Here is a 23,739-nt window from a genome sequence, read left to right as displayed (position 1 = left end):
AGACGATTTCGGTCTGGTAAAGGAGGCGTGGCACTTTAGCAAACGGCTCCCAAAAAAGGAGAGTGGCAAGTGCTCAGAAGGATGCTGTAGGAAGTTTCTGAGGCAGTTGCATTGGAAAGAGGGCGCTCGAAGGGCGGGAAGGACTTGTCTGGGTGGGGACCGTGGCGGCAGAGGAACTAAATATAAAGGGCTCAGACGGCCGCCGGTTCTTTCTTTAAAGCCCCTTCGAAACTTGATTGTTCCCCCTTATCCCTTTAAGGGCGGCCCCGCCTCCACTTAGGCACCCGGGTCAATCTAATCCCGATGGCCAATCACAGGAGAGAAAAAAAATTACTTCCGCGCCTCAACCGCACTTAGGGGGCGGAACAGAGGGAGAGGAGAGGTGGAGCTAGTGTTGTCACGTGACCTGCCCAATTGCCCAGAGGCCGGGGCGGTGCAGAAGAGATCGGCGACGCTCATTGGCCAAAAGAAGGCTGGCCCAGCGTGAGACCACGCCCCCGGCGGCCCAGAGGTTGGTTGCGCGGGCGCCGGGGAAGGAGACGCTGCCCTTCCGCAGCGATGCGATCTTGGGTGAGTGGCGGCTGTCCGAGCTGAATTCGCGGGGTCGGCGGGCGGCGCGGTAGGGTTCGGGACTGAGGCTTGCAGCGGGCGGGAGCCGTGCCTACGCGGGGAACTGGTAGGCGTCGCAAGTGTCCCGGCTCAGCCAGACTAGAAGGGCCCGGGTTGGGAAAGAGCAGGTGCTCGAGCCGTGGGCGGCGCGAGAGGTGGAACAGAAGGTACCCGGTCCGTGGAAAGATGCCCGGGCCTGGAACATTGCAGAGACTGGAGCAGGGGCACAGGTCCTGGACCCGAACAAGGCAAGTACTGGGATAGAAGGAGCCGGTGCGCGGACCGGGGGCGGCGGCGGCAATGGGGCACCTGGACAACCCTAGAGAATATTCCGGGGGTCGGGGCAAGAGAGAAGGGGCCTTGACCAGGGGATGCGGAAGGAATTGTCCGGGATGGACAGATTCTAAGGAAGGGGATATTGTTGAGGTCCAGCGTAAGGAGTGCCCAGTGCTGGTCGGATCCTGCCAGGGTGGAATGAACGAAGACTGGGCTGAGGGGTCGCTCAGAGGAGCACTTGGGCCGGGGACATTGCTGGGGTCAAGCCGGAATAAAGCGTGCTCAGGATAGAGTCATTTACGGGGTGGTTCAGAGCAGGGAAGGAGGTGCCTGAGATTGAAAGCCTGGGCATCCACGCTGAGAGGTTGTAAGTGCCGGCGTGGGGTTGGAATGGGAACGAGGAGGCTCCAGCCCAAGGTTACAAGGAAGGAGAGGTGACTTGCCCAGGTGGGGAAGGCATTAGGAGTATCCACGTGGTGGAGACATTGCTGTGGGCTTGTCATCATAGAGAGGAGGTGGAGGCTTCTCTCCTTCCGCCCTGGGTTGTGCCAGGGGGATGGACAGATGGAGTATGGTTGGGCTGGATCTGAATCCATCCCTAAAAGAAAAGCTGTCTTGGGACCGGTGTCCTTACCTGACACTCTTCTTCAGACGGGGCAGCAGAGGCTGCTCTTGACTTGCCTGCAGGTAAATGCTAGGCCTTGGGGTCCCCCAGAGCTGTGGTCATATCCCAGCTTTGCTATTTTACTCAGTGACCTCCGTCGGGTTATCTTCTGGGGCCACAGTTTCACCATCACTGGGCTCACACACACACCCTGGAGCTAACTGGTAAGATCATTCATCCTTCCCACTCACTGGGGATAAACCATTTCTTGTGCTGGACCAGTGACTTTGGCAGCCATCCCAAGTAGACAGGGTCTGTCTGGCTGTTGTATTCCTTCTGTTTGAAGTCCCAGGAGACCTTGAAGGCACACTCGGCCTTGGTGGTGCTGGGTGGGGGAGTTCTCTGCAGGATCTTGGGGACTGGCTTATATGTGTTCAAGCCACTTATTTGCTGGCCTTGGAATGGGGCTGTGAGTTATCTCAGAAGGCCCCAGGGGAAAGTTGCCCTTCTGGTCTGTGGTTCTTCCAGGACTTCTACTTCCTGCTCCATGTCAGATTTGGCGAAAGGGTTGTGTTGAGCATGGAGTCTAAAGTCCAAGAGATCTTGACCCACGTCCTGACTCCGTCTGGTACCAGCCATCTGGTACCAGTGACTTTGGACTCCTGACTTGGCCTGTCTGAGCCTCAGTTTCCTTGTTGGAAATTGGCAGAGGGAAATAGTTGGATGGCATCACCGACTCAATGGACATGAGTTTGAGTAAACTCCAGGAATTGGTGATGGACAGGGAGGCCTGGCATGCTGCAGTCCCTGGGGTCGCAAAGAGTCGGACATGACTGAGTGACTGAACTGAACTGAACTGATGGGGAATAGAGTCCATCTGCTTCGCAGATTTATAATGATTCAATGAGATGATGTATGTAAGGAATGCAGCACAAATACCCACGTAATGCACAGTAGCTATTATTATTTGAGGAAATACCCTGCTGTTTTCATAATACAGTCCACAGGAAGTACAACATTCTTGGTTTTGTGGGAGGTGGAAAAGATGTAATGATTTTCAGTCAGGGACTTGAGCCTTAGAGGCGTAAGATTTCTGCTTAGGCCACTGGCCATGGGTTTTAAAAGTTTGAGACAGTGTGGTTTAAAGCCTCAGGTTTGAGAGCGACCTCTCAATCCTCCAGGCTCTGGGTCCGCACTGGGGCCAGCGTGCCAGATACTGCCTCCTGCCCCCAGGGCTCAAGGTGGGCAGAGGGTCTGTGGGGTGCTTGGGTGTCTTCCTGCTAGCCAATGCAAAAGGCTGTAGCCTGGTTCCAGGCCTCACATTCCACATGTGGGCTTTGCTCCCACCTCATTCTCCCCAGTGCACTCTTGTGTGTATTTCTCTTTCTCACATGTGCACGCCCTTGTGGCTGACTTGGTCGTCTGTCTCTCAGTTCTGTGCAGGGACCTTCTGGTCTGTGCGTCCCTGTTTCAGGGCGTGGATGGTGCCCGGGACCCAGCCAGCAACCAGTTGAAGACGTTCTCCTTGGAAGCTTTCAGCCCCGAGGGCTCTCGCCTGGGCTGCTGATTCTGCCATGGCGTTCCGGCGGACCGAGGGCATGTCCATGATACAGGCCCTGGCCATGACGGTGGCTGAGATCCCTGTGTTCCTTTACACGACATTCGGGCAGGTAAAGATTGGGGCGGTTGTAGTCCCTCCCTTTACCCCACTGGTCCCTGAAACACTGAGCCACTCATCCCAGGGTCCTTCAGCATCCAGAAAGACTGGGCCCTTGTAATTGCTGTCCCAGGCCATCCTCTCTGAGCAGAGTAAGAAGGACTGGGTTAGGAGTCTGGGGTCCCAAGCCCATTCTCCACCCCAGGTCTCTGTGGACTTTTAACTTCAGTTTCTCTTCTATAAAAGGGGTCGATCAGGCCCTCCCTGCCAGCTTTAAAAGTCTGTGTCTGCCCAGGCCTCTTGACACTCCCTAAAGCTCTGCCCTGTGGGGTGCAGCCTCACGAGGGGCTCCCCGTCCAATAGGCAGAGTGAGGGGTGGGGCAGGGGTGGTACTGATGGACCACCTGCTGAAGTGAATGTCATTGTCCTTGAGGAGTTGAGAAGTGGGGTCGGCAGACCTGGGTTCGGTTTCTGCCTCTGTGTCACCTTAAGCCTGTGTCTTAAGCTGTGTGAGCCTCGGATACCTCACCTGGAAAATGACGGGCATTCGGACAGGTAACACAGGTGCAATCCCGACGTGGCGCCTGCAGAGGTGCTGTCACTGCAACTGGTGGAATCCTGACCGATGGTGTTGGGGACACCATCTCCTTGGCCTTGTCATTTTGCCCTCCCCAACCCCCCTCTTTTACATCTCTGTGATCCAGGTTTCAGAGGCCAGTTCCCCCCGCTAGGGGGTGGCTGCCTCTCCCAACATGCCTGGTCAGGAAATATCCCCCGGGGGCCTGAAGCTTTCGCTGGGCTCCCCAGGGCAGCTCTCCCAGGGAGATGTAAGCGGCGGCCCCCCCTCTTCTCCTACAGTCTGCCTTCTCCCAGCTGCGGTTGACACCAGGCCTGCGGAAGGTCCTCTTTGCCACGGCCCTGGGGACTGTGGCCTTGGCCCTGGCTGCCCACCAGCTGAAGAGGCGACGGCGGAAGAAGAAGCAGGTCGGGCCCGAGATGGGAGGCGAGCACCTGGGCACGGTACCCCTCCCCATCCTCATGGCCAGAAAGGTCCCGTCGGTGAAGAAAGGTAGGTGTGAGGTGGTAGGGAAGGGCGAACCTGAAGTCGAGTCTCAGCCAGGCTCCTGTTAGCTGAGATCTTGGGCCAGTGACATGCTGTCTCCAAGCCGAGTCCCCTCATCTGTGAAGGAGGTCATTGTAAGGATTTGCTGGGTCATGTGGCCGGATGCACATGTCATTGGAAGCGATGGTTCTCCTTATCTGAGGACCCTCTGGGAGTGTCGGGTGCAGAGTGGGCTGGTGGGGCGCATCTCCTCCTTGCAGCGAGGGAAGTCCCCTGCCTCAGAAGCAGGAAGGGCCCTGTGGTTCCTGAGCCATATGGTCGTTTCACCATCTCCTGCTTTTTTACTTGGCATGTAGTAAGATTCACCTTTTTTAGCAAACAGTTCTATGAGTTTTGACAAACACTTAGAGTCATCCAGTCCAACCACAGTCAAGAGCTGTTGCTCTGCAAACCCCCAGGGCCCTCGGTATTTAGCCTGGTCTGTTTTATGTTTGCTGGTGTGGCTCTAAAAGCCACTTATGGTCCGGTTAATCTTGTAACCCAGCAACCCAGTGTTTGCCACATACAGGTTGCCTTCCAAGGCAAGGAGGCCTCATAGGCTCTCTTGTCTTGGGAAAAACCTGTTTTCAGAAGCAAAATCTCCTTGCAGGACAAAGACTTTTCATTGTGAATTATCCTGGCAAAAGGAAAGTTTCATCTTTTCCTCTTGCTTGCCTACCTGTCTCTGGTTCCACCTTAGTTTGCATTCCCTATTTTTCTCACCTAAAAAGCTGGTGCCTCAAATCCTTTTTGGAAGGTGAATTCCAGATGAGTCAATCAACAACACGGGGAAAACTGAGTCAGAAGAGGGGTGGTGGCTGGCCCTCTCTCTCAAGCTTAACGCAACAGATCCAGGCCCCACTTAGGGCCAGGCCCTGTGTCCAGGGCCCAGGATACGGAAGTGAGCAGGAGAGTAGGCCAGGGCCCGGCCCTCTGCTGCTAGGAGCATCCCCTGAGGGTGCCCTGCTGTCTGACACAGAAGGTCAGGACAGACTCCCAGATGACAAGGAAGGGAAGAGGGGTGTGGAGCCGTGAGTGGCCCATGCAAAGAGGCTGGGTGGGAAGCTGGCGTGACCTCTGCCCTCCTGTTCCTCACAGGCTACTCCAGCCGGAGGGTCCAGAGCCCCAGTAGCAGGAGCAACGACACCCTGAGCGGTATCTCCTCCATTGAGCCCAGCAAGCACTCAGGCTCCTCCCACAGCCTGGCCTCGGTGAGGGTACCAGGGTGCCTGTCAACGGCCCTGGGGCTCCTGTCTCTGCCCTCAGGGGGCTTATGGGCTGGTAGGAAGATGGGAGAAGAGGTTCCCTCCATTTATTCTTTTGTTCACTCACTCATCGATCCGTGAAGGCTTTCTGAGATCTCTAGTGACCAGTGTGTGCTGGGCATTGGTGAAGGGCAGGTGGACAAGTGTGGAAGAGAGGCTGTGTGACACTTCCCCATGGAAGTTCATTCATTATTTCATCAGACATTGAGCAACACTGGGTTTTTTGCCAGGGACTACCAAGCACTGAGGATACAGAGATAAGTAAGACAAAGAGGAGTTTATTTTCTCTCGGTGAACAGCTTTTGGCTCATTCACTCATCTAGTTACTAATTTCATCCAGCGAGTACTGAGCCCCCACTCTGAGCAGGCCACGGCCCTGGGGACCCAGGTGCCAACAAGAGCTGGCTCTCATCACAGCCTGGCAGGCAGATGGCTGCTCGTGAGGGACAGAGGCGTGGGTGAGAGCCTGGTCCTGCTGGCCTGAGGGTAACAGGTGCTCCTTGAGTCCTCCCTGTCCTCTTCATGGTGGAGCCCTGAAATGGGGAGCAGTCCTGCTGCTCGGGAGCAGGGCTTGGGGCGGCTTCGGAGGGGGCAGCAGGTTCCTGAGCTAGGTGTCAGCCTCTGTGTTTTCCCTGCTTGGGCCATATCTATGACATGTCCTCAGGCTCTTGAAGTTGGTGGAAGTGCTGTGCTGCGTGCTCGGCCACTGTGGCGGGGGGCTGGTTTCAGGGGTGGTATGGGAGAGGGTGTGTGGTCAGGCAAGGGGGCTGGTGGGGAGGCTCAGGGGTCCTGCTCGGGGTCTGGGAAGGCCTCACTCTTTATTCTGGAGTTCTTGCCCTGCTTGGCTCCCAGATGGTGGTAGTGAACTCATCCAGCCCCACGGCTGCATGCTCGGGACCACGGGAGACCAGAGGGATAGAGGAGTCTGTGACCACCGCCGACGGCAACGCTGAGAGCCTCTACATGCAAGGTGCGGGCCGGGAGGCCGGCCTCGGCTGCCAGGGTGGGGGAGCAGGGGAGCGGCCTCCTCCCAGGAGCCTGGGTTCTCCGGGTGCTGACTGCAACCCTCACCCCACCCCAGACCTCCCACTTCTATGGTTTCTGGACCAAGGAGCATCTCCAGGAGCAAGTCTAGTCTGCATGGAGACCCACAAGTGGGACAGCCTAAAAAAAAGGGATCAGGACCAGTCTATGTGGTCCTGTCCTTTCCCGTCCTTCAGGGCCCTCCTGCTGCCTGGCTCTTCTGACCCCACTCTGGAACGGCAAGATGAGGGGCCTGGCTGCTCTCCCCACTGGGGACCTGACTCCTTTTCCCCGTCTCCCCCGCCCACGCTCAGGCATGGAGCTGTTCGAGGAGGCCCTGCAGAAATGGGAGCAGGCGCTGAGTGTGGGGCAGAGGGCGGACAGCGGCAGCACCCCCACCCCAGGGGATGGCCTCCGGAACCCCGAGACAGCTTCAGAGGCACTGTCCGAGGTAGGTGGTCCTTCCTTGGGTCTTTTCCACCCCCCAACCTCAGAGACACCTAGTAGCGTGGCTGGCGGGGCGACTGCACTCGGGAGGCGTCTAGCAGCCCCGCCTTCTGCCAGCTGGTCACGGCCTCTTGGATGGGAGTTCTCCCCTTGACCAGAGTGTTGATGAGCCAAGTAAGAACACTCACGTCATGTGCATTTGCGCACCCTGCCACTTGATAGGTACTCAATAAGCCACGCCATGATTATAACCTGATCCTGACCGTATAGGAAACATACGTGTTCTTGACGGGCTGGAAGGAACTAGCCGTGTTCATAGGCGAGAGGGTCACACAGCTTTGTCTTATCTTTTCTTCATACATTCTTTGATCACAGTTTGATCAGATTTTCTATTGGGCTTCCCTGGTGGCTCAGTGGTAAAGAACCCGCTTGCCAATACAGGAGACACAGGTTTGATCCCTGGGTCGGAAAGATCCCATGGAGAAGGAAATGGCAACCCACTCCACTGTTCTTGCCTAGAGAATCCCATGGGCAGAGGAGCCTGGTGGGCTACAGTCCAGGGGGTCCTAAAAGGGTCAGACATGACTTAGCGACTAAGCAACAATGACAACAGGTGTTCTCTAAGTGACTGTCTCAATATCAGAAAAGAGAAGGAAAGTTAAAAACCTAAAATAATAAAAGTTTGTGAGGGACTTCCCTGGTGGTCCAGTGGTTAAGCCTCTGCCCTTCATTGCAGGGGGTACAGGTTTGATCCCTGATCAGGGAACTCTGATCCCACAAGCCCACACAGTGTGGCCAAAAAAATTTTGTGTGTGTGTGAAAAGCACAACAAATACATGTCTTCAGATGAATGTTCACTGAAGAAGCATTGTTTTGTAATAGTTAAAACACATGAAAAACTGGAAACTAAATGCCCGCCAGGAGGAATCTGAAATACTAGCCAGCCTTTATTAAAGGCTAGAAAAAAGCTCTGTGGGCTGATAGGTTGTTCTACCCACTGTATTTTATTAAGTGGAAAAAAAAACCAAGATACAGAATGTGCATGGTGACCCGTGCATACAGTTTTTTCTACTGAGATGTAGTTGATGGGTAATATCACGTAAGTTACAGGTGTATAAGAGTGACTTGTGACCCGTGTGTACATTTATTTTTTTTTAATATTCTCTATTTTTTAAATTGATGTGTAGTTGACTTAAAACATTGTGCTAATTTCTGCTTGTGTGCACATTTTAAATAAAGGCATACATCCATGCCTGTGTATGCCTGCTGGTAGCTACTGCCTGTGTCTGTGCACTTTTATTTCTCTTTGAACAGATGCACAGGAAGACTGTTCACAGAGATCTTTCATGAGGGTCTGCAGGGAAAGGAGGAAGAGACTTTTCTTGGACTTTTCTGTACCTTTCTCTACTGTTCTGACTTTTCTTATTTCAAGCACAAGCTTAAGGGTAGGGTTTGTACAGGTGTTAGCATGGTGGGTTGTTGCTGTTTTCGTCTTGATACCTTCCTGTATTTAATTTTTTAATTTATTTATGGCATGTGGGATCCTAGTTCCCAGACCAGGGGTTGAACCTGCGGCTCCCGCAGGGGAAGCTTGGAGTCCTAACCACCTACCGGACCGCCAGGAAGTCCCTGTACTTTTCTGTATTAAAGAACAAAACCAAACATGAGTGTCCGCCCTCTACTGGAGTGAGGTCAAAGTGGAGGCCACCTCTTTGGGGAGGGGTCCAGCCAGGATGTGGGAATAGCTTCATGTGTTGAAGAAGAAGAGGGTTTAACTCAGGAAATTGGTTGCATGGCTGAGGGAGTCACCAGGAGACCCCGGGACTCAAGGGGGCTCACACCACAGAGGGGCCTGGCTAGTGGGGAGTGGGGTGCAGGGATGTGACGTGAGGCATGAAGAGGAGGAGAGAGCTTCTCACCTACCCCCATTCCGCCCCCCAGTTTCTCCTCGCTTCCTCCACCTGTGCCTTGGTGGGATGACAGGCAGTTGGCAGGCAAGCCTGGGGAACAGAGTTTGCAGTACAGGGTGAGAACCTGTCCGGGACAGCAGGTACCAAGTTGGAGGTGTGCGTGACCTCCACCCCGGCTGGGACTTTCACTCCGAGGCCCGTCACACAGGCCTGATGGCTGTAGTTGTGGGCTGTGGATGCCTGGGGTGTGGGTGACCAGGCTTCAGAGCCTGTGGCACGACTGCACCAGGTCCCCTCTGCTCATGGGCGGGCAGTGGGTGCCTGCCAGTGAGTGAGGGCAGGAGAAGGGAGGCAGCTTTGTTTCCAAAATTGTCCTTGTTGTTAATACTGCTGCTGCTGCTGCTGCTGTGACTGCTAAGTTACTTCAGTCGTATCCGACTCTGTGTGACCCATAGACAGCAGCCCACCAGGCTCCCCTGTCCCTGGGATTCTCTAGGCAAGAACACTGGAGTGGGTTGCCATTTCCTTCTCCAGTGCATGAAAGTGAAAAGTGAAAGTGAAGTCGCTCAGCTGTGTCTGACTGTTAGTGACCCCATGGACTGCAGCCCACCAGGCTCCTCCATCCATGGATGTTCCAGGCAAGAGTACTGGAGTGGGTTGCCATTGCCTTCTCCGTGCTGATACTACGTCTGAAATTTATAGACCTTTTCCTGTCTTTCTCATTGTGAAAGCAATGAAATGTTCCCTAATAGAGCAGTGAAAAAAACACAGAAAGAAAAAAGAGGATAAAAAGGAGCCCAGTCTCCGACCAGACAGCTCCCAGCTATGTGCCGCGGGCAGGTGCCCTCAGGCTCCCTGAGCACTGGTGCCCTCAGTGGACCAGCCCCAGATCCTGGCCCATAGCCGGTGCCCATCAAGTCACCTCTGTCATCAGTGTTATTGACGCCTGTTATCTTCCATCCAGACATAACTACTTGGTATCCTTCCAAGCATTTCACTACGCTACAATGTTGTTTAAATGACTATTGAAATAGAGTTCACATGCCATACAGTTCACCGAATTCAGTCGTACAGTGGCTTTCATGTATGTTTCCCCCATTATCTGAAAATAGAGCCTTCCTAGGAAACCTTTCTTAAGCCAAAATGATGTCAAACAAAGAAGTGATGAGTCCCCTTTAGACACATCTTCCTAAGAGATGTGCAGAATTGCTTGAGATAAATAAAGCACAGGTGCTTACAGGAACTTCCCTGGTGGTCCAGTGGCTAAGACTCTGCTCTCCCAATGCAGGGGGCCTGGGTTGGATCCTTGGTCAGGGAACTAGATCCCGTATGCTGCAGCTGAGAGTTAACATGCTGCGACTGAAAGATCCCGTGTGCCACAGCTAAGACCCAGTGTAGCCCAATATTTATATGTATTGGGCTTCCCTGGTGGCTCAGCTGGTAAAGACTCCGCCTGCATTGCAGGAGACCTGGGTTCAATCCCTGGGTTGGGAAGATCCCCTGAGAGGGAAAGGCTACCCACTCCAGTATTCTGGCCCGGAGAATTCTATGGACTGTGTAGTCCATGGGGTCGCAAAGAGTTGGACATGACCAAGTGACTTTTACTTTCACTTTATAGATACAGGACTTCCCCGGTGGCTCAGACGGTAAAGCGTCTGTCTACAATGTGGGAGACCCGGGTTCGATCCCTGGGTCGGGAAGATCCCCTGGAGAAGGAAATGGCAATCCACTCCAGTACTATTGCCTGGAAAATCCCATGGACAGAGGAGCCTGGTAGGCTACAGTCCATGGGGTTGCAAAGAGTCAGACACGACTGAGCGACTTCACTTTCATATGTTATTAAAAAGCGTCTTTACAGACACAGTTCAAAGTTACAGTGACTAGATGCTGAGATGCTGAGTATAGTTCTAAGGGAAGGAGCTTGGCGGCATGTGCTGAGTAAACGCTTGGGTATATACTTTGGACTGGAATTGTTGGGTCACAGTATAACTCTGTGTTTAGCATCTTAAGGAACTGCCAGTTTTCCAAAGCAGCTGTGTGTGACTGCGCTCAGTCGTGTCCAACTCTCTTCAACCCCGTGGATTATAACCCGCCAGGCTCCTCTGTCCTTGGGATTTCCCAGGCCAGAAAGCTGGAGTGGGTTGCCATTTCCTTCTCCAGGGGATCTTCCCGACCTGGGATGGAACCTGCAGCTTTTGCGTCTCCTGCCTTGGCAGGCGGCCTCCTCACCACCGTGCCACCTAGGATTCCCAGTGCAGCTGTATCGTGTTACATTCCCAGCAGCAGTGCATGAGAGTTCCAGTGTCTGCACACCCTCACCAACACTTGTTCTTATCTGACTCTGACCCGGGTTTGATTTGTTTCCCTGATGCTAAGGATGTTGAGCTGCTTTTCCTGTGCTTGTGGCCTTATGCATACCTTATCTGGAGTAATGTCTGTTCAGATGCTACGCCTTATTTTGACTTGGGTTGCTTGTCCTTGTATTATTGCGTTCTAAGTGTCCTTTTACACTTTCTGGATACAAGTCCCTTGTCAGATGTAAGATTTGTCGATATTTTCTCTCGTTCTTTGGGTGGCATTCACTCTCTTTTTTTTTTTTTTTTTTAAACTTGGCGGCGCCTCATTGTTTGCGGGATCTTAGTTCCCTCACGGGGTGGGGGTTGAACCCCGGCCCTGGCAGTGGAAAGCACCAACTCCTAACCACCAGACCCCCAGGAAACGTCCTGTGTTTTCACTTTCTTGCTGGTGTCCTCTGAAGCACAGAGGTTTTGAATGTGGATGTAGTCCAGTGTATCTGTGGTGTTCTTTGGTTGTCTGTGTCATAAGTGAGAAACCATTCTCTAACCCACGGCAACTTCCCAGAGAGAGCTCTATGCCACAGCTACGAGGCACTGCTGGCCACGCTGAGCAGAGATACTGAGCAAGACGGCCAGAGGGTCTGGGGCCCCACGGGCTCTGCCAGGCTCCAGCGGGTGAGCCCGGCCCTGGAACCTCCTTGAGTTTTCCCGGTGAAATGGGGTCATGGTAACCGCTGGCTGAAGGAGGCCCTGAGGCTGACCAGCAAGGTGCCGGTCCACGCCTATCGCTCCGGGAAAGGCAGCAGTTTCCATGTTACTGGCCCCCTCTGAGTACTTCCGGCTCTTTGTCCCCAGTGGCCTGAGGCCCTAGTTGGCCCCGTCGCCTCCCCAGGGTCTGGTTACATGCACTTGCAGATCTGGCAGCCTCTGTGGAAAACAGACTCAGGCCTGCCTGTGTCTGGCCTCTCGGCCCAGAAGCTCCTGGGGTCAAGCAAGCATTTCCTCCCACAACCCGGCCTGGAGGCCAGGGGCAGCGAGGAGCCACAGGCTGCAGTGCCACGGGTGTGAAGCCCCCAGGTGCAGACAGGTCACAGCAGCAGTGGGGCGGAAGCCAGCTTTTTCGGGGCTCCTGGCTCCTCTCTGGTTATAATAGCAGCACTGACTGGCCTTCGCCATGGGCCCATCTTTCGGGGAACACTTACATGCCTTATGCATGTTTTCTCTGACATCCAAAGAAGTAGGTTCTCTTACCTCAGTTGACAGATAGGGAAACCGAGGCTCAAGAGGGGGAGTTGTTTACTCAAGGTCACACAGCTCAGAACTGACGGTGTTGAGGTCTGGACCAGGTCTGATCGGGTCTAGAGCGGTGCTATTCAATTGGAAGCCATGTATCTCATTTAAAATTTCCCAGAGACCACGTTAAAAAGGAAAAGGAATGAACCAAACGATGTTTAATAATACATTTTCTATAATCTAGTATACCCCAAATATTATCATCTCAACCCATAATCAAGGTGAAAAATCACAGAGGTATTTAACATTCTTGTATTCTTTGGGGATTTTTGGGGGGTGGGATATGAAGTGTCTGAAATTGGTGTGCATTTTCATTGATCACCCATGTCAGCAGGACTGGCCGTGTCTGGCCAGTGGCTCCTGCATAGGGCTGCCAAGTCCAGACCTGCACTCGCTGCTGGGCCTCAGAAATGCCCCCCTCCCCGCCTCCGCTGCTTTCCCTAGGGGCTGGGGCCCCGTCACGGTGCAGGAAGGGGCCATTGGTGTGGGGGAGCTTCGAGGGCCCGGGTTGACCTTTCTTGTTTTACCCGCAGCCGGAGTCCCAGCGGAAGGAGTTTGCGGAGAAGCTGGAGTCGCTGCTGCACCGGGCCTACCACCTGCAAGAGGAGTTCGGGTCCACCTTCCCGGCCGACAGCATGCTGCTGGACCTGGGTGAGCAGGGCTCGGGTGCAGGATCCCTGGGGCCCAGGACCTCCACCCATCAGGGGCCCACTGCAGGGATGGGGAGACTGGGGCCACACAGGCGGGAAGGGAGCTGGGACGAGGCCCCGGGAGTCCCTGGCCAGTGTGCTTTGCCCCCGTCCCCTTGGGAACAGGCCTTGGCACTGCTGTGTCCACATCTCCCCCCGGCCTCCCCCACGGCCGTCCCGGGCCTTTGGTTCGAGCCCTCTCCTGGGCTGCTGGGTGGGCAGAGGGGTGGCTCCCATGGAGATGAGCCCACAGCAGGTCACATGGCGGAGAGCACACGTGCCTGCGCCATTGAGGTCAGGAGGTGTGACATCACCGAGGGAGTGAAGTTACTCAGCTGGGCAGCCAGAGCGTTCTAGTGCCTGCTGTGCGCCAGACCCTGCGCGGTGACTGTGCCCCGCCGTGGCCCTGCCCTGGGTGCCGTCAGCCTCCAGGGGGCTTACAGGACTCCTGAGTGTCGGGGTCTCCGGCTCTACCAGGGGTGACACAGGCCCAACAAGGGCTGGCCAGGGTGACACATTCTCCATTGCCCGTCCCCGTCAGAGCAGCAGTCTTGCTTCCCCTGGCCCCCTCTCATGGCAGAAAGGCTGGTGGGGCCCCAAGGCTGTAGCCTCTGCTTATTTGTTCAACAAATCGTTCCTAAGCCCCCTTGAGGGTCCAGACCCCTCCTTTGCCCTCGAGCAGGTGGGAACGGCAGTGCAGAGTGAGCGGCCCTTTGGTATTGGAGGCTAAGTGTCAGCTTGGCAGGGGGAGGTGACTTGTTCGGGGCCATATAGCACGGAGCTCAGGGCCCACAGGCCTCAGGGTCCAGCTGTGTGGCTGCAGCAGGTCCCCTGGCGTATACTGAGAAAACTGGAAGCTCAGCAGCATCTTCCTGGGATCGGGTGTTGGGAGACTTGGTGTCCAGGATCTCGGCTCAGCCCCCCTCTTCCTGCCCTGCCCAGAGCGGACCCTCATGCTCCCCCTGACAGAGGGCTCGCTGCGTCTGCGGGCGGACGATGAGGACAGCCTGACCTCGGAAGATTCCTTCTTCTCCGCCACCGAGGTGATGTGGGTTAGGGGATGGCTTCGGGGAGGGGGTGAAGGCCAGGGGGCCCCCTGTCGGCTCTGCTGGGGGCCGGCGATGGGTCGTGGGAAAGTGAAGGCATTTCCTCTGGCGGGAGCAGAATCTGGCAGCACCAAGTGTTCCTCCCCAGGGACTCTTCAGCTGGGACAGGGAAGCCTGGGACAGCAGGAGCTGTAGTTCCGTGAGTGAGGGCAGGGGTCCCCGACCCCGGCGGCTACAGCCCCCCCAGCCTCTCCCTTCTCCAGGCCTCGTGCTCACGGCTGGGCATTAGTTTCCTGCCCTTGCCGCGTGCGCCAGGCAGCTGTCCTTGCCTGGGGTGGGAGGACATGGGCCTGTGTCCAAGAGACGGTCCCTCTGGGAAAAGTCCCCATGGGAAAGGAGGAGAAGGGGACGACAGAGGATGAGATGGGTGGATGGCATCACTGACTCGATGGACGTGAATCTGAGGGAACTCTGGGAGTTGGTGATGGACAGGGAGGCCTGGTGTGCTGCGATTCATGGGGTCGGAGAGAGTCGGACACGACTGCGCGGCTGCACTGAGCTGGTGGGAAAGGCACCTGGTGGTGGGGACGCTGAGCAGGAGGGGACTCCAGTCCGGCCTCTGCCCTTGGCCAGGGTTCCCGCTGACATCCCCTCAGAGAGGTTGGACCCTAGGGCGTCCCGTGCCGGAAGTTCCCTGGGCAGGCACCCTCCCCCACACTCATGCCACTGACACAGGCTTCCACATGCATCCTCCCCCCAGCTTTTTGAGTCCCTGCAGGTCGGAGATTACCCGATCCCACTCTCCAGGCCCGCCGCCGCCTACGAGGAGGCCCTGCAGCTGGTGAAGGAGGGCAAAGTGCCCTGCCGGACCCTCAGGTGAGCACAGGAGGAAGGAGGCAGGTGGGGGACAGGGGGCGCTGTCCTCCTAGAGGAGGCTGGGGAATCCAGCAGTGAGTGCTTGGTGAGGGCCCAGTTGAGCCAGGCTGAGGGCTGGCCAGGTGCTCCTGCCCTAGTCTTGGAAGGCCCTCGGATGGCCCTGGTACAGGACAGGCGGGTGTGGAGTTAGTGATCACAATAACTAATTAATACGAGTAACTAAAATAAGTCATTCATACCTGTTCCAAGTTCTCTGATGTGTCATCACGGAAGCATGGTGGGCACTGCCCCGTGTGTCCCACACGGAAGCCCTGTGTTCTCTGTGGCTCACGGGAGCTTTTGTTGCGGAGCGCGGGCTTCAGTAGTTGTGGCACGCAGGCTTAGTTGTCCTGCAGCATGTGGGATCTTAGTTCCCCGACCAGGGATCAAACCTGCCTCTCCTGCACTAGGAGGCAGATTCTTAACCACTGGACCACCAGGGAAGTGCCCTCTAAGCCCTGTGTTCTGACAGACTCCCTTAAGGGGCGGTCCAGAAGCCAGGCTTGGGGGACAGATGGACCTGGGCTCTTTCCAGGCTTGCCACTTCTTAGCATGTGGCCTGGACAAGTCTCCTGACCCCTCTTAGCCTCAGTCTCTGTGGTATATCTGAAGGCTCTTATCCATCTTAAGCTCATTGTTCTGTATGATGGTCATGACTCCTAGATTTATATGTCTGTGTTGAAAGTTCACTGAAAATGGCCAGAAGACCCGAGTTGAAGGCCTGAGGATTTGGATAAAGGGCTCAGACCAGGATGCCTCTGACTGCCCCAGAAAGCCCTGCCCTCGCCTTGGGGGAAATTGGGCCATTTTGGTCCTTTGCTCGAGAGGGTCCTTTGCTAGTTAGAGCCTAAAGGAGGCCGAGGTCAGCCAGACCCCCAGTGACCACACCGTCCAGTGGCGCCGAGTGCCGTTGAGGCAGCCCATCCTCAGAGAGCATCCTACCAGCTTCTTCCTCTGGTTCTGAGGAAACTGAGGCCCAGAGGGTATCTGCCCCCTGCCTGAGGTCACACTGTCAGGCCAAGCCAAGGCCACCCGGGGCTCCACCCTGACCCCACGAGGGTGTCGCTGGCAGGATCCCAGGTGGTGCGACTCTCTGTGCTTCCCTCAGGACAGAACTGCTGGGCTGCTACAGCGACCAGGACTTTCTAGCCAAGCTGCATTGTGTGCGGCAGGCCTTCGAGGTGGGTGTGGTCCGCGGGAGGCTGGGGCTGGGGTCAGGCTCCTCTGAGCAGGTGGACCATCTGCCCAGCCCATGGTACTGCCCTCTCCGTGGCTTTGGGGGACCGCCAGCCGGGCAGCTCACCCCCTTCCTCCTCACTCCTTAGGGCCTCCTGGAAGACAAGAGTCACCAGCTTTTCTTCGGGGAGGTTGGCCGGCAGATGGTGGCAGGCCTGATGACCAAGGCTGAGAAGGTAGTGGGGGGACAGGGCTCTCTTTTGAGCTTTTATTCCCCCGCCCCTTATTTTATTTTATCTTTCTAACTTTTATTTAGTCCTGTTCGGAAAAAAAAAAAAAAAAAAAACTCAATCTAAAATCAAGCTGATAAGCTCTGACTTCATTCTGCAAGCCATGGGAGAGCAGGGAAAGTTTTTTTTTTTCCCCTATGCTAATTTTGAAAAATATGGGTATTGCTTTTTTAAAAAAATGTATTTATTTGACGGCACTGAGTCTTAGTAGTGGCACATGGGATCCTTAGTTACCTGACCAGGAATCGAAGCTGCACCCTCTGGATTGGAAGCACAGAGTCTTAGCCACTGGACCACCAGGGAAGTCCCACTTGGCTTAATTTTGATTAAGAAATGCTGCCGAGCTCCTAAGCGCCAGGGCCTGTGCCCAGCTCTGAACTGAGAAGTAACTGACAGCGCTGCCATGTTTTTCCAGGCAGCAAAGATGGGCTGGCCTCCATTTGGGAAGACACTGGCTGCTGCGCACACCCAGTGTGAAATTGTGGAATCAGCCTGCCTCCTTACTGTGCCTGTGGCCACACGTGAAGTCTCTCAAAGCTTCCGTCCCCTTGTGTGTAAATGGGTGTGTCCTGGGGACGTCACTGGCTGAGGTCAGTGACCAAAGAAAGTGTCAGCGAGGGCCAGCCCTCATCTTCATCTTCATAGTCAACTTTTACATGCAAGGAAACTGAGGATTGGGAAAGTGAAGCCACAGCCTGTACACATTCTAGCAGATCTTTAAAACTTAATGGAAATTGGGCTTCTCCGGGGGTCTGGTGGTTAAGAATCTGCCTGCCTGTGCTGGGGACACAGGTTCGATGCCTGATCTGGGAAGATCCCCCCATGCCGTGGAGCAGCTAGGCCCATGAGCCATATCCATACTGAGCCAGCACTCAAGAACTTGTGAGCCACAGCTCCTGAAGCCCACGTGCCTAGCGCCCCCCACTTGCTACAACCAGAGAAAGCCTGTGTGCAGCAACACAGACCCAGCACAGCCAAAAATAAATACGTCTTAGAAAAAACAACTTCACAAACGTAGTTTAAAAAAAGATAATAAAAATGGGAGTTCCCTGGTTGCCTAGTGGTTAGAATTCCGGCCTTTCTTTCACTGATGTGGCCTGGGTTCAGTCCCCAGTCAGGGAATTAAGATCCCACAAGTCTTGAGGCATGGCAAAAAAAAAAAAAAGTGTAGAAACAATTCACACCCATTGAAGACAAAACTAAGATGATGCAAAAAGAAGGGAAAAAATTGTCCCCAGCCCCACCCTGTTCAGATTTTGGTGAAAGTCCCTCCAATGACCCCTCTGCCTGCGGTTCTTATAAGTGCCATCACCCTGCCTGTGCTGGGCTGTGTCAGTTCTGTCCTGCCAGGCTCTTGGGCACATCCCTGATCTGAAGCCTCAGTATTCATATCTGTAAAGTGAGCACAATGTTGGCCAGTCCCTCACAGGGTTGTGTGAATTAAATTAGTTGATCCATATTAGGTCAGCCCTGGCACGTGCTCACTTTCTAGGTCCGTAAATGACATCCGTGTCTGCAAACTGGGTCGTCAGCCCCCACTAGGCCTCCCAGTCCCAGAGAGTGAAGACTTCCTCCTGGGTGCTGACCGTCTGTGTGCCTGGCAGCAGCCGGAGTCCTATACACTTTTTACTGCCTGGTGGTGTCACATGAACTAGCTCACCGACTCCCTGAGAAAAGCTGCAGCTTCTCCTGTTTCATAGGGAGGCCGATGGTCATGAAGACTGGCCCCTTTGGCAGCAGGCCCGACCTCACACCCTCACGCATCCTCTCTAAAGTGAGCTCCTTCCATAGCCGGTGCGCATCTTCTGAAAGATAGTCAGTTCCCGGTAATGAGCTGGTGTGAGACACTGCTGGGCGGCCTGGCGTTGCCTCTCTCCCGGACACACCCTGGGCCCTGCAGAGCCTCACTCTCTCCGTGACCACTGTTCAGGCATTGGCCTTGGCCTGGCCTTGGAGTGTCCCCCATCCACAGGCCAACCCGCCCCTGTGGATCAAGTCCAACAGGGTCTTGGGGCCACAGCCAGAACAGGCTCTGCCTCTCCCCGTAGAGCCCCAAAGGCTTCCTGGAGAGTTACGAGGAGATGCTGAGCTACGCCCTACGGCCGGAGACCTGGGCCACCACGCGGCTGGAGCTGGAGGGCCGAGGGGTGAGTCGCTGTCGTGCTGAGCCTTGGTGTCCTGGGGGCCCCCCCGACCTGAGCTCCTTGAGCGGGGTGGAGGTGCCCCCTGGAGCTCAGCCTTGATTCCGAGGCTCTGAGATGGCTCCACTGCTGCTGGAAAGCCCCTGTTCCCGCCCTGCCCCAGGCCCAGACTGCCAGGAGGGTGGCCCCTGCACACCCCACCCGCTCTAGCCTCAGAGCAGGGCCTGGCCCCGCAGGTGGTATGCATGAGCTTTTTTGACATCGTGCTGGATTTTATCCTCATGGATGCCTTCGAGGACCTGGAGAACCCCCCGTCCTCGGTGCTCGCCGTCCTGAGGAACCGCTGGCTGTCAGACAGCTTCAAGGAGACGGTAGGTGGCCTCCCCCCACCCCCAGGCACGCGCACACATGACCCCACGTGTGTTGCTTGGACCCCATGCCCCTCCATCCCTGGCGTTGGGCCCCTGGGCTGGCTCCCTACTTATCACGGAGCAGTCACCCCCGCCTCGGGGCAGGCTGCTGGCCGCTGGGCACCCCAGCGCCTGCCCTGGAGAACTTTCCGGGGGAGACCCCCCTTGCTCTTGTCTCACCCTCGTAGAGCGGCTGGGCGTGCATTTTCCTCCTGCCTTGTAGTTTCATTCGGGCAATTCTACTCATTCTCGGCTGCCATTAATTCTATTCCATTCAAATGCATTCAGTCAAGTTAAAATATGCAAAAAATAGAGGAGGAACAGCAGGAAAGCCTTGAGCACAGGGCCCCTGGTGGGCAAGCCGTGCCGGGTGGCATGGGATGATCTGGAGAGGTGAGGGGCTGGGCATTGATAGGCAGCAACGGTGGATCGCCACAATGACTGAGCGAGGCAGGGATACTTGGTCAGGGCCATCTTACAGAGAATCTGAGGCCCAGAAGAAGATTGCAGGCTTCTCACCCTGTAAGGGTTGGAGTCAAGATTCAGCTTTAGGTGCGCCTGACTCCTAATTGAGGGCAGACCTCAGACAGCTGTCCCCATCTCCCTGCTTAGGGTGGGTGAGCTAGGGCAGAGGCTTGGTCCCAGCTGGGGGTGAGTAGCAGCTGCAGGCCTGGCCTGTTGGTCTGACCCCACCCCCCGGGGGGGGTGCCCTCTTTAATTTAGGCCCTGGCCACTGCCTGCTGGTCCGTCCTGAAAGCCAAGAGGAGGCTGCTGATGGTGAGTGAGCTTATGGTGAGGGGCCTCTTGAGAGCAGCCACGCGGGGGCTGGTGGGCCTTGGGTGTGGAGCCTGGCTCAGCTGACCCTCCCTTTGGTGTGTGCTAGACCCCGGTCAGGGGGTGGGACAGGGTAGGGTGGGCTGCAGCTTTTGGCCTTTGTCACAGCACTGGTCACCCGTCCTGCCGTGACCTCCCCCTTGACTGGGAGGGCCTCAAAGGCCCACAGAGAACTGCTTCATCTTCCCACCCAGGGCCCAGCACAGAGCAGGCGGTCGGGAGGTGATGCGGGGGAATCAGAAGCGAGGAGAGGGCCTCTTCGGAGGGAGGCAGGACCCGCGCAGAGCAGCAGAGGTGCTGCTGGCGTTGGGATTGGGGCAGGGCGCCCTGGAGCAGGCTGAGCCCCCCTCCCACCCCGAGGGCCACGTTATCTGCGCTCCCAGGCAGCGACTAGCTGCCTATCTGGGCTGCCATCCATTGTTGCCCCCCTGCCAGCCCAGCTCTGCCACCCAGCTGATACCAGCTGCCACCGCCACGTGCCCTGGGCACTTCCTGTGCTGAACCTACCCCAGGCCCCTCCTCCGGCAGCCCTCCCCATCACCCTGAGGTGGCCTCTATGCTGCGGAGGCGAAAACCAGGGCTCTGAAAACCCCAGTCACGGGGGCACTTCCCTGGCAGTCCAGTGATTAGAACTCGATGCTTTCACTGCTGGGTCTGGGTTCCATCCTTGGTCAGGGAACTAAGATCCTGCAAGCCGTGTAGTGCCACTAAATTAAAAACAGAATTTTTTTTAATTACAAAAGAAAGCCCCAGTCACTCACCCAACATCACCCAGCAAGGACACGAATAAGCCAGACATGCCTCTGAAGCCCCAGCTCTTAATATGACCCCAGGGCCTGGCTGCCTCTCCCTGCCCGGGTCCCAGCCCTCAGCCTTGCTGTCCCCCGCCTGCCCCCCGAACAGGTGCCTGATGGCTTCATCTCCCACTTCTACTCCGTATCGGAGCACGTTAGCCCTGTCCTAGCCTTCGGCTTCCTTGGACCCAAGCCTCAGCTCTCTGAAGTCTGTGCTTTCTTTAAGGTAAACAGGGAGCTTGGCTTCTGCAGCTGCCTGCCTGGCCCTGCATCTGGAGAAGGGTCTGGGCGGGGTGCCTGCCCCTTCCACTGGGGACCTGGCCCCGGGTGGGTTCCACAGGAAGCCCCAGGAGGGCAGGAATGGGGGACAGAAGGGGCTGAGTTGGGGTCCCCCTGGGGTGGGGGGTCAGGGGAGTGGCTTTGGGTAGCCTGGAGAATCTCAGCTTGTTGGGGGGGGCGGGCAGGGGCCCTGGCCCAGCCTGATGGCCAGCCACATCCCCCAGCACCAGATCGTGCAATACCTGACTGACATGTTCGACCTGGACAACGTGCGCTACACGTCCGTGCCAGCGCTGGCCGAGGACATCCTCCAGCTGTCCCGGCGCCGCAGCGAGATCCTGCTCGGCTACCTGGGGGCGCCGGCGGCCGGCAGCATCGGCCTCAACGGTGTGCTGCCCCGGGAGAACGGGCTCCCAGAGGCGCTGCAGTAGTGGCTGCTGTGGGCCCGGGACGGTGGCTGCCTGGGCTGCCTTCACGTGGGGGACGCCGGCGAGAAGCCTCAGGGTTGGCGTGGGAGGCCCGGGTGTCTGGCCATCAGCAGTGGCATAGCCCAGGCCGTGGTGGCCAAGGGCACTTACTTGCCCCGACCTTGCCTCCATCATCTGGGAATCCCCAGGGCGCGGAGGTGGAGGGCAGACTTCCTTGGAGATGGAGGGGGCCCCGAGGGGTCCACCTGACCCACCCTCGGTTGTGCCTGGGGAAGCAGAGGCTGGACTAGTGGCCAGTGGGGCCAGAGAGGAAGAATCAGGCGGAGATGGGATGCCCGGGGTGTGGGTCCCCAACACCTCCCGCCTCCCAGGGGGGCTGCTGAATAGGGCTCGGAGGGTGGAGACGGAAGAGAGGGTGGCGGGGCTCTGTGGGGAAGGGGCCGGGGCTGGCCAGTGTCAGGTCCAGGCATGGGCCTGGCCAGTGCTCACAGCCCGCCGCCACCCGAAAGAACAGCTCCAGGGGTGAAGGCTGCGGCTGGGGGCACCTCGGTGGGCAGCGAGCCTGGGCCATCCCAAGGTGGGCCCGCTTGGGCTCACGTCTGGACGGGGATCGGGCCCTTGAGAAACCCAAGCACTCGAGCAGGATGCTATCCTCTGCCCTTCCCTGGCCCTCCAGAAGACTTGTTTCTCCTTCCACCTCTGCCACCACCAAAGACAGAGGAGGTGGGGCTGGTCGTCCCCCCTCCCTCCCCTCTGTGAGCCCGGGAGTCTCTGGCTGGTGCTAGGCGCTGGGCTGGAGTCCCTGACTGGGGTCATTTCGTTCCCCAAGAGTGAGGGGCTGAGGAGCCGTGGGGCAGGGGATGGTCAGAGGATGGAGGCGGCTGGACCAGCATCAGGACAGGAAGCTCACCTGGCCCTCAGCCTTCAACTTGACGCACAAACCGAGTAGCAGTGTAGAGCCCACCGCCAAAGGCTGCGGGCATAGGTCCCCACATCGCCGGATTTCTGTCCGCCCTGCAGACCCGCTTCCCTTGTGGTGTTTCCACCTGAGGAAACAGGTGTTTTATTTATTGCCTTAACACTTTATTTTGAGGTCCGCCCCTTTCCAGGCGGGGGTAGGAGGATGCCTCCAAGAGACACAGAGTCCTGTTTTTCCACATTCTGGAGTTGGGACTGGCTCCTCAGTCCCGGGGGCGCCCTCCCTTGAATGGCAAAGGGGTCCCCGGGGTTGGGTGGGAGGCAGGGTGGGAGAGGACCCATCTTCTCTGAGCCCACTCCCGCCCCACCCCACCCCCCAGACTGCAGGGACCACTGTGCACTAACTATGCTTCTGGCTCCAAACCCATGTGTCTGAGGTCTTAACTGCCTCCCCCTGGGTGGGAAGGTCGGGGAGGCCCGTCCATGCTAACGTTCCGTTCATTTGCACTTGCCCCGCCCGCGCTGTGAATGTGACCTTGGGCATAGGCCCTGGCTGCTCTGATCTCCCCAGTCACCCAGCAGTGGCATTTTCATGTTGTCTGTGTTTCCATGTCCACGCGCTGCCTCTGGCACTTGATTTGTCGCAGCTTCCCACTTTTGTACGGTAGGGCCTGTGCACAAGACTCGAGTCAAATACATGATTTAAATGATTTCCTTCCAGTGTCGCTGCGCACGTGTGGCCATTGCTTTCCGGGGGGCCTGCTCTTTGGGGTGCGGGTCCGGGGAGGCTCCAGGAGGGCAGAGGAGGCCTGGCACGGCCATTTGGCCCTCGGCAGGGAGGGGCCAGTGCAATGCCACGGCTGTGGGTGGGCAGCCTGGGTGTGAGTCCCGCTCTGGCAGCATCTAAATAAGATCACTGGGCGCCGAGCCTCGGAAGCCCCGTCTCTAAGGTACAGGCGTTGGACCCGGCAGGGACTGCAGACCCAGCCCCTCGGTCACTGTAAATCTGAAGTTCTCATGGGTAGCCGGACAATCGCATGGCTCATTTCGAAAGTACAGTAGTCCCCTCTTTTGGGCGGGGGACACATTCTAAGAGCTGCAGTGGATGTCTGAAACCATGGATAGTACTGAAGCTTCCTAGATGCGTACCTATATTATATGTTATGTCATTAACTCAGTCACTCAGTCATGTCCAACTCTTTGCGATCCCATGGACTGTAGCCCACCACACTCCTCTATGGAATTTTTCCAGGCAGGAATACGTGGGTGGGTTGCCATGCCCTCCTCCAGGGGAATCTTCCCGATCCGGGGATCGAACTCACGTCTCTTGCGTCTC

The 23,739-nt window shown here is 56.6% G+C and overlaps 1 protein-coding gene across 1 annotated transcript; it reads left to right on the top strand.

Moving 5' to 3' along the window:
• Window positions 1-538: 538 nt before the first annotated feature.
• Window positions 539-23,040, top strand: MIGA2 (mitoguardin 2). The gene is made up of 16 exons (XM_068965569.1): window positions 539-570; window positions 2,923-3,159; window positions 4,005-4,215; window positions 5,347-5,459; window positions 6,366-6,483; window positions 6,851-6,987; window positions 13,017-13,134; window positions 14,115-14,215; window positions 14,979-15,094; window positions 16,242-16,314; window positions 16,459-16,545; window positions 18,648-18,746; window positions 18,977-19,111; window positions 19,874-19,927; window positions 20,888-21,004; window positions 21,282-23,040. Exons 2-16 carry the CDS (start codon window positions 3,064-3,066, stop codon window positions 21,486-21,488), a joined length of 1,782 nt encoding a protein of 593 aa, XP_068821670.1. The 5' UTR covers window positions 539-570; window positions 2,923-3,063; the 3' UTR covers window positions 21,489-23,040.
• The last annotated feature ends 699 nt before the right edge of the window (window positions 23,041-23,739 follow it).

This window comes from Capricornis sumatraensis, chromosome 1 (assembly GCF_032405125.1).
Source record: "Capricornis sumatraensis isolate serow.1 chromosome 1, serow.2, whole genome shotgun sequence".
Taxonomy (NCBI): Eukaryota; Metazoa; Chordata; class Mammalia; order Artiodactyla; family Bovidae; genus Capricornis; species Capricornis sumatraensis.
The sequence above is the reverse complement of the archived record's forward strand: the minus strand, read 5'-3'. Positions and strand labels throughout refer to the sequence as shown.